This window comes from Lissotriton vulgaris, chromosome 5, assembly GCF_964263255.1.
Source record: "Lissotriton vulgaris chromosome 5, aLisVul1.2, whole genome shotgun sequence".
In the NCBI taxonomy this organism is placed as follows: Eukaryota; Metazoa; Chordata; class Amphibia; order Caudata; family Salamandridae; genus Lissotriton; species Lissotriton vulgaris.
Window position 1 is genome coordinate 1,561,909,713 of NC_141693.1, and position 12,659 is coordinate 1,561,922,371.

Here is a 12,659-nt window from a genome sequence, read left to right on the forward strand (position 1 = left end):
ACTGATCATGGTGAACCAGGTGCGTCATATGTGGGGCCAGCCGGGTGGCCAAAATCTTAGTAAGAATTTTGGCGTCGGTATTGATTAAAGTGATCGGCCGGTAGGCCGCAGGATCACAGTCATCCCCACCCGGTTTCAGGAGCATGCAGACCTCACCCTGCTGCATGGTGGGCGGGAGCGCGGCTCGCACCATCGCTTCATGGTATACCTGCAAGAGATGGGGCGCGAGGGTATCAACAAATGCCTGGTAAAACTCCGGGGGAAAACCGTCTCCTCCCGGCGACTTAGCCTTCGGCAGGGCGGCCACCGCCACCCTGACCTCTTGGAGCGTCACTGGGGTATCCATGTCCTCAGCATCCTCTTCAGAGAGGGTCTGAAGGGGCAAATCCCGGAGGTATGACTGATAGGACGCCTCTGTCACCAGGGGGTCAGCAGTATAGACCTTCTGCAGATGTGTGCGGAGCACCGCAAGAAGGTCCCGTTCCGAGTGCACTAGGACCCCAGCGGGATTTCTCAACGCAACAATCCGCGCACGGGCCGATTCCCTTCGGAGAATCCAGGCCAGCAATCGGCCCGACTTGTCCCCCTCACGGTGAAGGCGTTGGCGATATCGACCGAGAGTGAATCTATCTAGCCGGTCTAGGATATCATGGACGCCTTCTCGGGCTGTCCGCTCAGAGTCCGCGTTCGACCCATCCGGGTCCGGTAAGGACTGATAGTGGCTGAGGCGCTCCTCAGCACTCGCGAGGTCACGGAGCAGCTGTTTGCGAACTCCATATGTCAGCCCCATGCAAGCGCCCCGCACGACTGCCTTAAGGGCATCCCACTTGGTCGCAAAAGGGATATCACCCACTTCCCAGTTCAGTTCCAGATAAGTACGCAGGGACGTCTCCACATGTTCCCTTCCCACCGGATCCTGCAGAAGATCCCCTGGCATCCGCCAGGTCCGTGGGCGGGAGGAGCGGTCCACCCACTGTACCGTGCATGTCACGAGCGAATGGTCGGATAGGAACCGGGCCTGATGTGTGACCGATAAAACAAGGGATGCGCCAATGTTGGCCGCGAGGACCCTGTCGAGCCTGCTATGTGTGTTATGTGTGGGGGTATAGCAAGTGTAAAGCTTCAGGCCCGGATTGCCGAGTCGCCAGACATCCACAGCACCCAGATTCTCCATTACCTCCCGGAGCCGTGTCGTCATCCGAGGTTTTGTACCCGCCCGGGGGGGATGCCTGTCCAGCAGTGGATCCAGTACACAATTAAAATCTCCAAACCAGAGGAGGGGGGCATCCAGGTCCGTCGCTATAAGCTCCTGCAGGCCAGTAAAGAAACTCGGGTCATCTATGTTAGGTGCATAAGAGTTCACCAGCAGGAAGTCCCTCCCATCCAGTTTCACACGTATAAGAACATATCTGCCCTCTACATCAGCCTCAACATACTGGACCGCTAGGGGTACCCCCGGAGCCACCCAGATCAGGACCCCCCTAGCATAGGTAGAGAAGGAGGAATGGAACACCTGACCCCTCCATTTCCTTGCCAATTTAAGAGCACCCTCCTCATTCAAATGCGTTTCCTGTAGGCACGCCACTGACACTCCATGCCGACGAAGGAAGGATAGCACCCTATACCGCTTGGAGCAAGTACCCAGGCCACGCACGTTCCAAGTTAAAAATTTGAATCCCATAAGCGTTGGTCTTGCCCATCCGGGCATCCAAGTTTAACTTCTGCAAACAGCCTCCTAGGGGCACGAACAGTAGTACACACCATGCCAAAAACAAATACCCCCCACAACTCCCCCCGACCCCACAGTACCCGCAACCAGCCAACCCCAAAAACAACCCCCCCCCCTCCCCCGCTCATAAGGAGGAATGACTCAACCGGAAAACACACCATCCCGGTCATCCCACACCAGCGCCATTCAAAAACAATGTGACCCAACACCCCGTCAGAACCAGTCCCCCCCCCCCCACCCGCGAGCAAAAGGACAGCAACAACCAAAAACGCTACCCTGCCCTTCCCCTGCCAGTGCCAGGACGTGCACAGCCACCCCATACACCACACGCACCCCACACTCACACACAACCAAACAAAACCACCCACCCTCCCCCCCAACTCCCCGAGGACCCCATGTTCCAGGACAGTCTCCGGGAACGTTCATGAAAGTCAATTCCAATGCTGGGCGACGGTACGCCATATACTCTCGGATCTCGCACCACAACGCCTCGGCCAACATGGTGTCCATCCTCTGTTCCGTTCAGCCCACCAACCAGGGCTCCCAGCACCAGGTAGAGACATCACCGGGCAGGTATAAACCAGGAGAGGCGACCCTCCCAACCTCCCAGGGCAACAACATTTTAACAAGACAGTACCTCATATCAGAGTTCACTCAGGCCGTGTGTCGGAGAGGGCGGTCTCCGGTATCACCGGGGGCGCAGAGTGTATCTCCAGCAAGGTTTCCTGCAGGGTATCTGGGACCAGGATCGCACCAGGTGTAGGGGCCTCAGGTGACTCCGGCTCGGCCCCCGCCGTTGATGGTCTCACGTGGAGCGCCCCATCCTCGCCTACAGTAATCCGGGGCTCGGGAGAACCCCGGGATCCAGATCTACGTCTCCCTCTGCCTCGTCGACGTCTCTGGGGCCGGGTCCCCCAGGTCTCGCGGGGGCCACCCCGTTCACCAGGAGGTAGGTCGTCTCCCCGTATCTCGAGCCACTCCCACACTTCCGCCGGTGACTCAAAGAAGTGAGCGCGCCCTTGGGAGAGCACCTTGAGTTTGGCCGGGTACAGGAGCATATATTGTAGCTTCATGTCCCGAAGTTTCTGCTTGACGCCCAGGTAGGACTTCCGTTGCTCCTGCACCTGCTGAGTATAGTCGGGGTAGATGGAAACACGACTATTTTCAATGGTGATGGACTCCATTTCTCTCGCGGCCCGTAGAATACAATCGCGATCTTTATAATTTAGAATCTTTGCAATGATGGCTCTAGGTGACTCGCCCGGGCGTGGAGGGGGAACCAGGGCCCTGTGTGCCCTCTCAACAACAAAGACACTGGACAGTCCGGTCGGGCATAGCTGGGTACGGATCCACGTCTCCAAGAAGCGTTCAGCGTTGCCCGCCTCAAGGCGCTCCGGCACGCCTAGGACCCTGATGTTGCTCCGACGGGCCCTGCCTTCCGCATCCTCCGCCCTCCTCTCCAGTGCACGGGTAGTGGACGTCAGGTGCGCGACCGATTTCTGCAGGGAGGCCACTTCCGTTTGCAGTTGGGCAATATTGCCCTCCGCGTCTGAGACCTTGTCTGCCACCTTACGGAGGTCCGTCCGGAGGAGATTTACGTCTATCGACACCGTCTCGATCTGCCTCTCCAAGGCAGAATGGGATCCCTGGATCGCCTTCAGGATCTCTGCCCGGGAAGGTTCATGCGGTCCATCGCCCCCATCGTCCGGTCCCGTCTGCCGCGTGATCCTCTGCGATGGCAGTCTTGGGGTGGTATACTGCACGATGGTGTTGGGTTGGGAGGATTTCGCATTCCTGTCCTTGCGGGTCGTCATCCTGGGGGGCAGATCGGGAGCCCCCACGGGGCGCCTCAGCTAGGATTCACCCGGTCCCTCCGGGTAGGCACAGGTCCCAACAGCAGGGCGAAGGCGGGAGGACCGGCGGAGAGGACAATGCAGCAGGGCGTACCGGGCAATCCGATCGAGGGCAGCCAACCAATCAGTTCCCCCGCCAACTAGTGCACCCGGGACGAGCCCCCTCACCATCCAGGAGCAACAGAACAATCTTCAAGCCTCTAGGGGCAAGGCGCAACGTGGGCCGGGGGTATCACAGTCTGTATCCCGCTGCTGCGTAGGAAGGAAGGCGCCCCGGCTCTCAGGCAATGTCGTGTATACCAGGGGGGCTCCAAGCCACCCACGTCCCCCGGAGCCCAACCCCTCAGGCCGCCGCAGGTCCCAGCGCCACCACAGGCTCCACGTGGAAGGGCCGCCGTAGTTCACTGTCCCGGGGAAGGGACGGAGGCTGCAATCCCCACAGCTGCAGCAAAACCAGGAGGGGCAGCCTGTGCAGGTCGCACCGGCACTCAGTGCGGGGACGGGCTCCAAAGGCCAACAGATGCGGCAATAACAGTGAGAAGCCCTTGGTGGCCGCACCGCCTCAGCCCTCCAACAGTCCTGCAGAGCCCCAGGGACCAGGGAAGCACTCACCCGGGGCTGCGCTCCACAGCCGGAGCTCCGGTACAGCAGAGGATCGGAGGGGGGAGGGGCGGGTGCTGCAACCCCTCACACGGGTCCGCGGAGATCACCGGACCCCAGATCAGCCTTCCACTAGTCGCCCCGGGCGCTCGCCACCATCTCCAGCAATCGAGGGGCCAGCAGTGGACGCGGTCAGCCCCGGAGCAGGAGATCGCCTTCACCGCCAGTCTCACACGCAGGCCCAGTCCGCGGACTCGCGTAGAACCTGGCGGAGCCCTCAGAGCGCCGCTTCGATCTCCGGCGGTGTTTTCCGGGGCACCGGAGGCTCTCTCGGCAATGTGGGAGTCCCCAGCGTGGCAGGTGAGGATCCGGACCGTCAGCTCCCCTTTGGAGGGTCCAGCAAGGATCTTGTAGGCAGGATTAGTGGGTCCTCGGACGGAGCTGGTGAAGCTCACGTCCTGTCGGCCATGCTGCTTGGCCACGCCCCCTGCCATCTATCTCCTTAACACACAGACTCCATTTGTATAAACCATTATCAAGAAAGGCACCTCTCACAGGTAAAGCTCTCATGGGTTTCTCATGAACTGTTCTGCAGTGGTTCTCTTTTGAGCTTGACAATCAGCATTTATGCATCCAAATGGACACCTCAGGTTCACAAAAGCTCTCCTGAGGCTGAGGAGTAACCCAAGGCGCCATGCTGTCTCCATGAAATCCAAACACTGCAATGAACCCAGAGGAACTCTGCCCACCCACAGCAACATCAAGATCCTTCACTACACTGATGACGTAATTCTACCTGAAAATCTCCACTGCTCACGACAGTCTTTGTCTCAAAACGTACCTCAGTCTCATTCAGATTTAAAGACCAGTATCGGTATTAAAAATAAAACCAACTAAGACAGACATCCTGCTTGTCACTAACAAAATAAATCGAAATGAATTGATGCTCCACCCCCAAGCTGATATTAATACGAAATCACTCCGAATTATCCTCAACACTAAACTTTTATTGGAAGGACACATGACCAAGAAAACCCAGAGAGCATAGTTCTAACCGCCCCCCTCCACCCCCACTGAAGAAAGAGAAACCCTTCTTCCCTGAACATGACCTATGCACAATACTAAAACCAAACTATTAAGGCATATTCTTAGAAAGCCAAAGGGCCCGATTCACAGAAGTAATCTGAGACGAACGTCCAACTTTACGACTTTCGGTAGTCACAAATGGCATTTACGAGTAGTAAAGTTAGACTTTTGGTCTAAGTTTAGACCAAAAGTCTAACTTAGAGCAAATGTCTAACTGTACTACTACTACTGTTAAATGTGTGGTATAAGTTTATACCAAGAGTCTAACTTAGACCAATAGTCTAACTTTACTACTACTAAAATTAGACTTTTGGTCTATGTTTAGACCAATAGTCTAACTTAGACCAAAAGTCTAACTTTACTACTCGTAAATGGTTTTTGTGAATACCGAAAGTCGTAAAGTTAGACTTCCATCTCAGATTACTTCTGTGAATCAGGCCCTAAGTTAATATTTAGAAGAGAATAATTAACTGGAAAGCATACGTCTTCTTTGGTGTATGCAAAGGCAGTTTCATAATGCTTTCGTGTATCAATGACAGTAAATATCCCCACAGTCGTCGATCCTTAACCATTCACACATTTTCTACTGAATCGTTCACTTTGTCCATTGCTCCATCATTCTCACTTCCCTCCTGCCGCCTTTCCAACACCCATCGCCTCCTTTCCTCTTTAGTCATGCTCTCAAACCTCAATACCTGTTTCAGTACCTCCCTCCTTCTTGCTCTGCCCTACAGCAGTTCTGTATGTTTCCTCCTTTCTCCTCCTATCATGCATCCACCCATCTCCCTGGTCCTCACTGCCTTAGTTATGTACATCTGAAGAGGTCTGTGTGCCACCTCAAGACTGAAGATCAGCAGAACTAGGCCTTCCATCCTTCCTGGGGTTGTTTAAGCACCAATAATAATAGTTCATTTGTAGAGCACCTGGCTACCCCAAAGGTGTGTCCCCGTGCTAGAAACACGTCAGCAAGAGAGGGAGAGAAACTAGACTAATGTTTATAAAGGCAGGTTTTCAGTCCTCTGTGAAAGACTGGTTCAGATTTCTCAGCTCATAGCTAGAAAGGGAGTGTGTTCCATTTCTTGGCCGCTAGGTAGCCAAAAGATTGGGCGCCCATCCTAGCTTTCTTTATCCTGGGTATCTTGAGTAACTGCGCTCCTGTCGATCTTAGATTGCGGATTGTACTGGGTGGGAAAGTAATGCAGATAACTAGGGCCTTTCCCCTGTAGGCTTTTATGACAGAAACACATGGCTTTGAAGAGAATTCTTTTCTCAATTGGTAGCCAGTGGAGGGAGTCAAGAGCTTTTGCCATTGAAGTATGTCCTTAGGTGCTCCCAGATATAGGTCATTCCCGTAATCAAGTTGTGAGGTCACTAGAGTGTGGACTATGGTTTTCCTTACTGATACTTGGAGAATATCTAGTTTTGTTTTAACATCTTAAGAGTGCTAGAGCATCTACCTGCCACCTTTCTGGTTTGGGACTCAAATGAGAGTTTAGGATCGAGTAACACTCCTAGGTTTTTTACCTCGGTTGTAGGTTCGGGGATAGGCCCCAGTGTCAGGGACCACCATTTAGTTTAAGACAGTTGTTTGACATCTATGAGGCCAGATCGTTGAGGCAGGAAGAGAACTGTAGAGCTTACTCACCGGAGTCTTGTGCCAGGGTCACCACCAGCTGTGTGTCGTCAGCATATGACACCATAAAGATCTTGTAATTGCCCATAATCTTAGCCAATGGTCCAATATACAAATTAAAAAGGATGGGACTCAAAATAGATCCCTGTGGCACCCCAAGATGGAGTGGCAATGAGAGTAACACCAGCTATCCCTAGTTTAACCCTTAGTATCTCGAGCTATAATGCTGCTAACCTTATGTGTCCCAGTGCTGTGGCTGCAGCAGACTTGGCACCCTGAGCCCATCCCAGCTCCTCTTCAACTCCGGCTTGTCCTTACCTCGCTTGGCCTTCTCTGGCGCGTGGCGCTCTGCGCCGTGAGCGTGCAGTCCTGAGTCGGTCCTAGGAGGGACGTTGCCGTAGGGGCAGTGGCGGCAGCTCCCCTGCACCTGCAGCTGCCGGGTGCAGGCTGACAGTCGGTGCCGCAGAGCCTCGTTCCTCCGCTCCAGCTCGCGCACCTGATCCTGCAGCTGCTCCATGGCTTCCTCTGTGGCCAGGTCCCGGCCTAACCACTGGGACCCTCCAACTGCGGCCCCGGATCCGCCTGACTTCCGCTCGGACACCAAACGGAGCAGCTTTGTGCCCATCCTGAAGAGGAATGGAAAAATACTTAATTTCTAGTGTAGAACAAGAGAAAACCTCAAAGGTTCACCTGATGGAGGATAACCCATTACTCAAAAAGAAAAATACACAGAGGAGACAGTCAGGACAAGTGCATCCCACCTCAACTGCCTTTCTTGGCTGACCTGCAAAATCTTAAAAATCTCCCATCTGCCCTATTTATAGTGTGTGCACGGCTCTCACAAGATGCAAAGTGGAAAGCTGTTCTAAATCAATCAGATGATCATTTTGAGTTTGGAACATGCTGGTTACCAGTGACAAAATCCACCTAATTTAGAGAGTAGGCAACCCTTTCTTTTAATAGTGGATGCTACGCTTTTAAGATAGTATGCAACCCTTTTAATAGTGTATACTGCCCTTTTAGGAGTATATGCTAACCATTTAGAGTGAATGCTACCCTTTTAAGAGTGCATGCTACCTTTTTAAGAGTGTATGCTACCCTATGAGAGTGTATGCTACCCTTTTAGGAGTGTATGCTACCCTTTTGAGAGTGTATGCCACCCGTTTAAAGTATATACTACCCTTTTAAGACTGTATGCTACCCTTTTAAGTGTGTATGCCACCCTTTTAAGAGTGTATGCTAACCTGTTTGAGTTTATGCTACCCTTTTAAGAGTGTATGCTACCCTTTTGAGAAGTATGCTACCCTTTTAAAGTGTATGCTATCCTATTAAGAGTGTATGCTACCATTTTGAGAGTGTATGCTACCCTTTTTATTGTATATGCTACCATTTTAGTATCTGCTACACTTTTAAGAGTCCATGCTACACTTTTAGAGTGTGTGTTACCACTTTATAATCAATGCTACCCTTTTAAGAGTGTATGCTATCTTTTTGAGAGTGAATGCCACCCTTCTAACAGTGTGTGCTACCTTTTTGAAAGTGTACGCTACCCTTTTAATAGTGTATGCTACTCTTTTGAGAGTGTACGCTACCCTTTTAGTGTATGCTACCCTTTTCAGAGTATATGCTACCCTTTTAGAGTCAATGCTACCCTTTTAAGAGTGTTTGCTATCCTTTTGGGAGTGCATGATACCCTTTTAACAGTGTGTGCTACCTTTTTTAAAGTGTATGCTACCCTTTTAATAGTGTATGCTACCCTTTTGAGAGTGTATGCTACCATTTGAGAGCGTATGCTACCCTTTTAGTGTATGCTATCCTTTTCAGAGTGTATGCTACCCTTTTCGATTGTATGCTCGGCTTTTAGAGTCATTGCTACCCTTTTAAGAGTGCATGCTGCCCTTTTGAGAGTCTATGCTACCTCTTTAAGAGTGTATGCTACTGTTTTAAAAGTGTATGGCACCCCCTTTGATAGTGTATGCTACCTTTTTGAAAGTGTTTGCTACCCTATTAATAGGGTATGCTACCCTTTTGAGAGTGTATGCTACCCTTTTAGGCTATGCTACCCTTTTAGTGTATGCTACCCTTTTAAGAGTGTATGCTACCCTTTTAGAGTGTATGATACCCTATTAAGTGTTTGTGCTACCCTTTTGAAAGTGTGTGCTACCCTTTTGAAAGTGTATGCTACCCTTTTAAGAGTGTATGCTACCCTTTCAAGAGTGTATGTTAAACTCTAAATATGCCAGTTGGGGCTCCTGTCAATGTTTTGCTTACGTCCTGTGTGAGTCAAACTTTAAACAACCTCCTTAGTTTTTCAGATTTGCTTTTGACTTGGCATCTGCCTCATCAACGGGGGCGAGTCAACAAATGCCAGATCCAGGACTTGTTCTTGCATTGGCTAAACTCTTAACCCCTAGACCTCATTCCACTATTTTTTCTGTGGGTTTTCCTTTGACGTTCTGTAGTCATGAAGGTGCCATGTGTTGCATTATAAAAAGTAGATAAATATATAAAATGGACGTCTCACTACTTTGATGCATCCAAAAAAAAGATGCAGTTAGGTGCTGCTTGGCACTCTTTGGAGCTCTTTGGGTACTAATAGGTGCAACTGGGCACTGCAGGGATGCCTCCCCCTGCTAAAAGAGGAAAAATACAATGATAATAATAGCATTTTATTATCAGTCTATTTTTGGCTAACAGCTGATGACGTGAGTCTTCAGCGGGGCGGGCGGGCCAGGCAGTCTTGTTGGACAGGAATGGCAGGGGGAGGAGTTGTGGGCACTTTTAAGTGGGCATGTCTGTTTGGCTGGCTGTTCTAGGCTGGCCAAACACACATGCACACTTAAGTTTCTCCAACCCAGATGTATTGCACAGCCGGGTTGGAAAAACACCAAGGCTCCAATGCACTGTCTGAGCAGCAAACAAAGCTGCTCAGACCAACCCCAGCGCTTCTCTCATGCTGGAAATAGTGTTCCCAGTTCAAGAAAAGCACTGGAATTTTGCATCCAGGAGCCTGCGCAGTCAGAGTCCAGGATCCAAGGAGAGAAGCAAGGCGGCAGCCGTCGAAGTGGCAGGTGAGTGTAATTTTAATTGTTTCTAGTTGTGCTTTTCATTTTGGTTGTATTCCCCCCACCCACCACTAAGCAATCATAGCAGCCGCCACTGGGGCACTGCTTGGTAATACGTAGAGGTGGTGCTGGTGCATCACATGCATAGGCACTGGAAAGCGATTGTCTTCAGGCACTGCTCTTGCTAGACTGCACTGGCTGCCTGTGAGTGAAAGGTTCTTTTTTAAAGCAATGTGTCATTGTCATTGAATTATTAACAAAAAAGGTCTCGTTATTTCCATTCTCTGATTATGCTCTGTTCTCCCAGACGAAATGTAAGGTCAGCAGGAGCTTATCTGGCCTGTATTCCTGCTGTAAAAAGAGCATGTTTTGGGGGCTGCTGTTTCAGTCTCTTGGGATCTAAAATGTGGAATTCTCTGCCCTTTTCTCTCAGACAGGAAAAAATGGAACTAGCATTTCCTAAAAACTTAAAAACTTGGGGGCATATTTTCAAGCCATTGCCACCGGAGCATCACTTTTTTTGATGCTCCTGTGGGGTAGCGCCATTTTCAATATTTACAATGTGGCACATAGCCACTTAGCGCAGCTTAACGCCACCGTGTAAATATGCCCCTTTCCGCCGCAGTTCTCTGCGGCAAGGGGGCGTGCAATGGGTGTTGCTGTGGGCATTCCACCCCAACGCCCATAGCTTTATGACACTGCCTCAGATTTACATGGAGATGAAAATACGTGGCAGCTCCAAAAAATAAGGCGTTAGAATGGCGCACGAGGAAAAAATGCTTTTATTTCTCCTTGTTTTTGCTTTTTCTATGGTTTCGGCATTCTGTAGAAAGAATTGAAAGAGCAAAAAGCCATTAACCACTTGCATGCTCATGACGGCTCCCAGCCACCATGAGTCACGGTGGGCGTGTGCTCATGATGGCCTGAGGAGCATGCAAGAGGTTAATGATTGTTTATGTGCAGGAAGGGATACCCTCCTGCACATAAATAATCATTAAATAGTGAAAATTTGCTACTTCATTCTGCAGCACACATAGAAGTAGCAAATAGCCATTATGGATTGTTTATGTGCATCAGGGGACACCTTCCTGCACATAAACAATAATTTCCTGCAATGCAGGCACCTTTGCACCTTAATGCAAGGGTGCCTGCGTTGGCAGTAGGCAGCTAATTTTACCGCCAGCAGTTTGGAAAACACAGGGGTGAGCTGTATTGTAGTAAATACAGAGCATAACTGCGTTTTGAAACTGTCGGAGCACGACACTGCCAAATTTGGCATTGCCCCACGCTCTGGCATTTTCTTCTAAATATGCCACTTAGTTATTGAGATTGACCAGATTAGGGATGTTGTGGTAAGTCACCTGGACCTGTATTCAAGGGCTATTCCTCAGTTTTGGGACACTTGGTTAGAAGTTACTAAGTGCTTCACAAATTACAATATTATTATTACTAATATTATTAATATTAGGAGGGTTTGGGGGAGTTGCAGCACCCCTCAAATAACCGTTCTGGAGTGTAGAAAGGGAATAAGCAATAACAAATCTTTTAAATGTTGGTTTTATCCTGTCACGTTTGCCGTGCGTGTAAGGATAGTGGACAAGGGCTAGCCTATGTCTTCTGACAAATTGCTGCTTATTCTGTTACCATAAATATTGTTATTCGTTTTTTTTCTTTTACTGCATTGAGAGGATTTTGTAAAGTTAAATATCTGACAATCTTGTTATGGAACGTGCAGAGTGTGAAACCAAAGGATGTAGGATATACCTTTGGTTCACCCACATTTAACTACATGCAAATGAAGTGTACAAATGTTTAAAAGTCTTTCAGCAGTTAGGACAGCACAAATGAAGTAAAATAAATTGCTAGTTTTGAAGTGTGATGGACACAAAGATTTTAATAGGATCAAAACAAATCAACATTTTTTACTTGAAAAATTATAAATATGTGTAGAAACAAAACTCCCACTCTAAATTGTTCCCGCTCCTCTGATCACATACAGTCTGAAGAGCACCATAACACAGGAATGGTGGCCATCGAATGTGCTCCATTTATGGGGGGAGACCATCACACTATCCTCTCATTGATATTCAATGGTACAGACCTCTTGATCTTGCTCTCTTGCTTCCGGGCATACTCCTTGAGCAGAAGGTTCTCCTCGTTCAGCCGTAGGAAGCGATCCTCTAATTCCTCCCGGCTCACACGACCCACTCGCTGCCGGACCTTTGCATCCTTCTCTACAAGAGGAAATTACATTCTTTTCAACTCCCATATCTCATCTCAGTGCATCCAAGAAATAGAAAATTCTTGAGCAAATTTAAGCATTTTCCAATACATGTAGGTGATTGGAAAGAAGCAACATCACATGTTCTTCATTAGGAAACCTGTGTGCCCAATGCCAAGTGGTGGGGACATTAGAAACATTCAGAAATCTCCTCTTGACATGCACAAGAGGGATGGGATTTTGTGGGGGGCAATGTGGAAAATCTGGGGCAGGAATGAAAGATATAAATATAGGATTAAAAAGCGAACACTTTTCCTTGACCTCTTCCCTCAGAGCCCACTAAAACAATAGCAGTTCACTTCAATGTTCAACCTCTCCCAAAGAGCATTACAGATGATGTCACAAACAATAATAATAATAAACTTTTTATGTAGCACTAAATACAGAAGTTTTGCCATCCTAAGGCACTCCA

At 49.6% G+C, this 12,659-nt stretch overlaps 1 protein-coding gene across 1 annotated transcript in view; it reads right to left on the reverse strand.

Annotated features, from left to right (window-relative positions):
• LOC147715158 (X-linked retinitis pigmentosa GTPase regulator-interacting protein 1-like) overlaps positions 1-12,659 on the reverse strand; it is a 306,245-nt gene that overhangs the window by 240,128 nt on the left and 53,458 nt on the right. Inside the window, exons 3-4 of the mRNA XM_086920416.1 lie at positions 12,068-12,200; positions 7,220-7,527 (exon numbers count right to left, since the gene is read on the reverse strand). Coding sequence (XP_086776542.1) covers positions 7,220-7,527; positions 12,068-12,200 — 441 coding nt within the window. The remainder of the gene's footprint in view (positions 1-7,219; positions 7,528-12,067; positions 12,201-12,659) is intronic.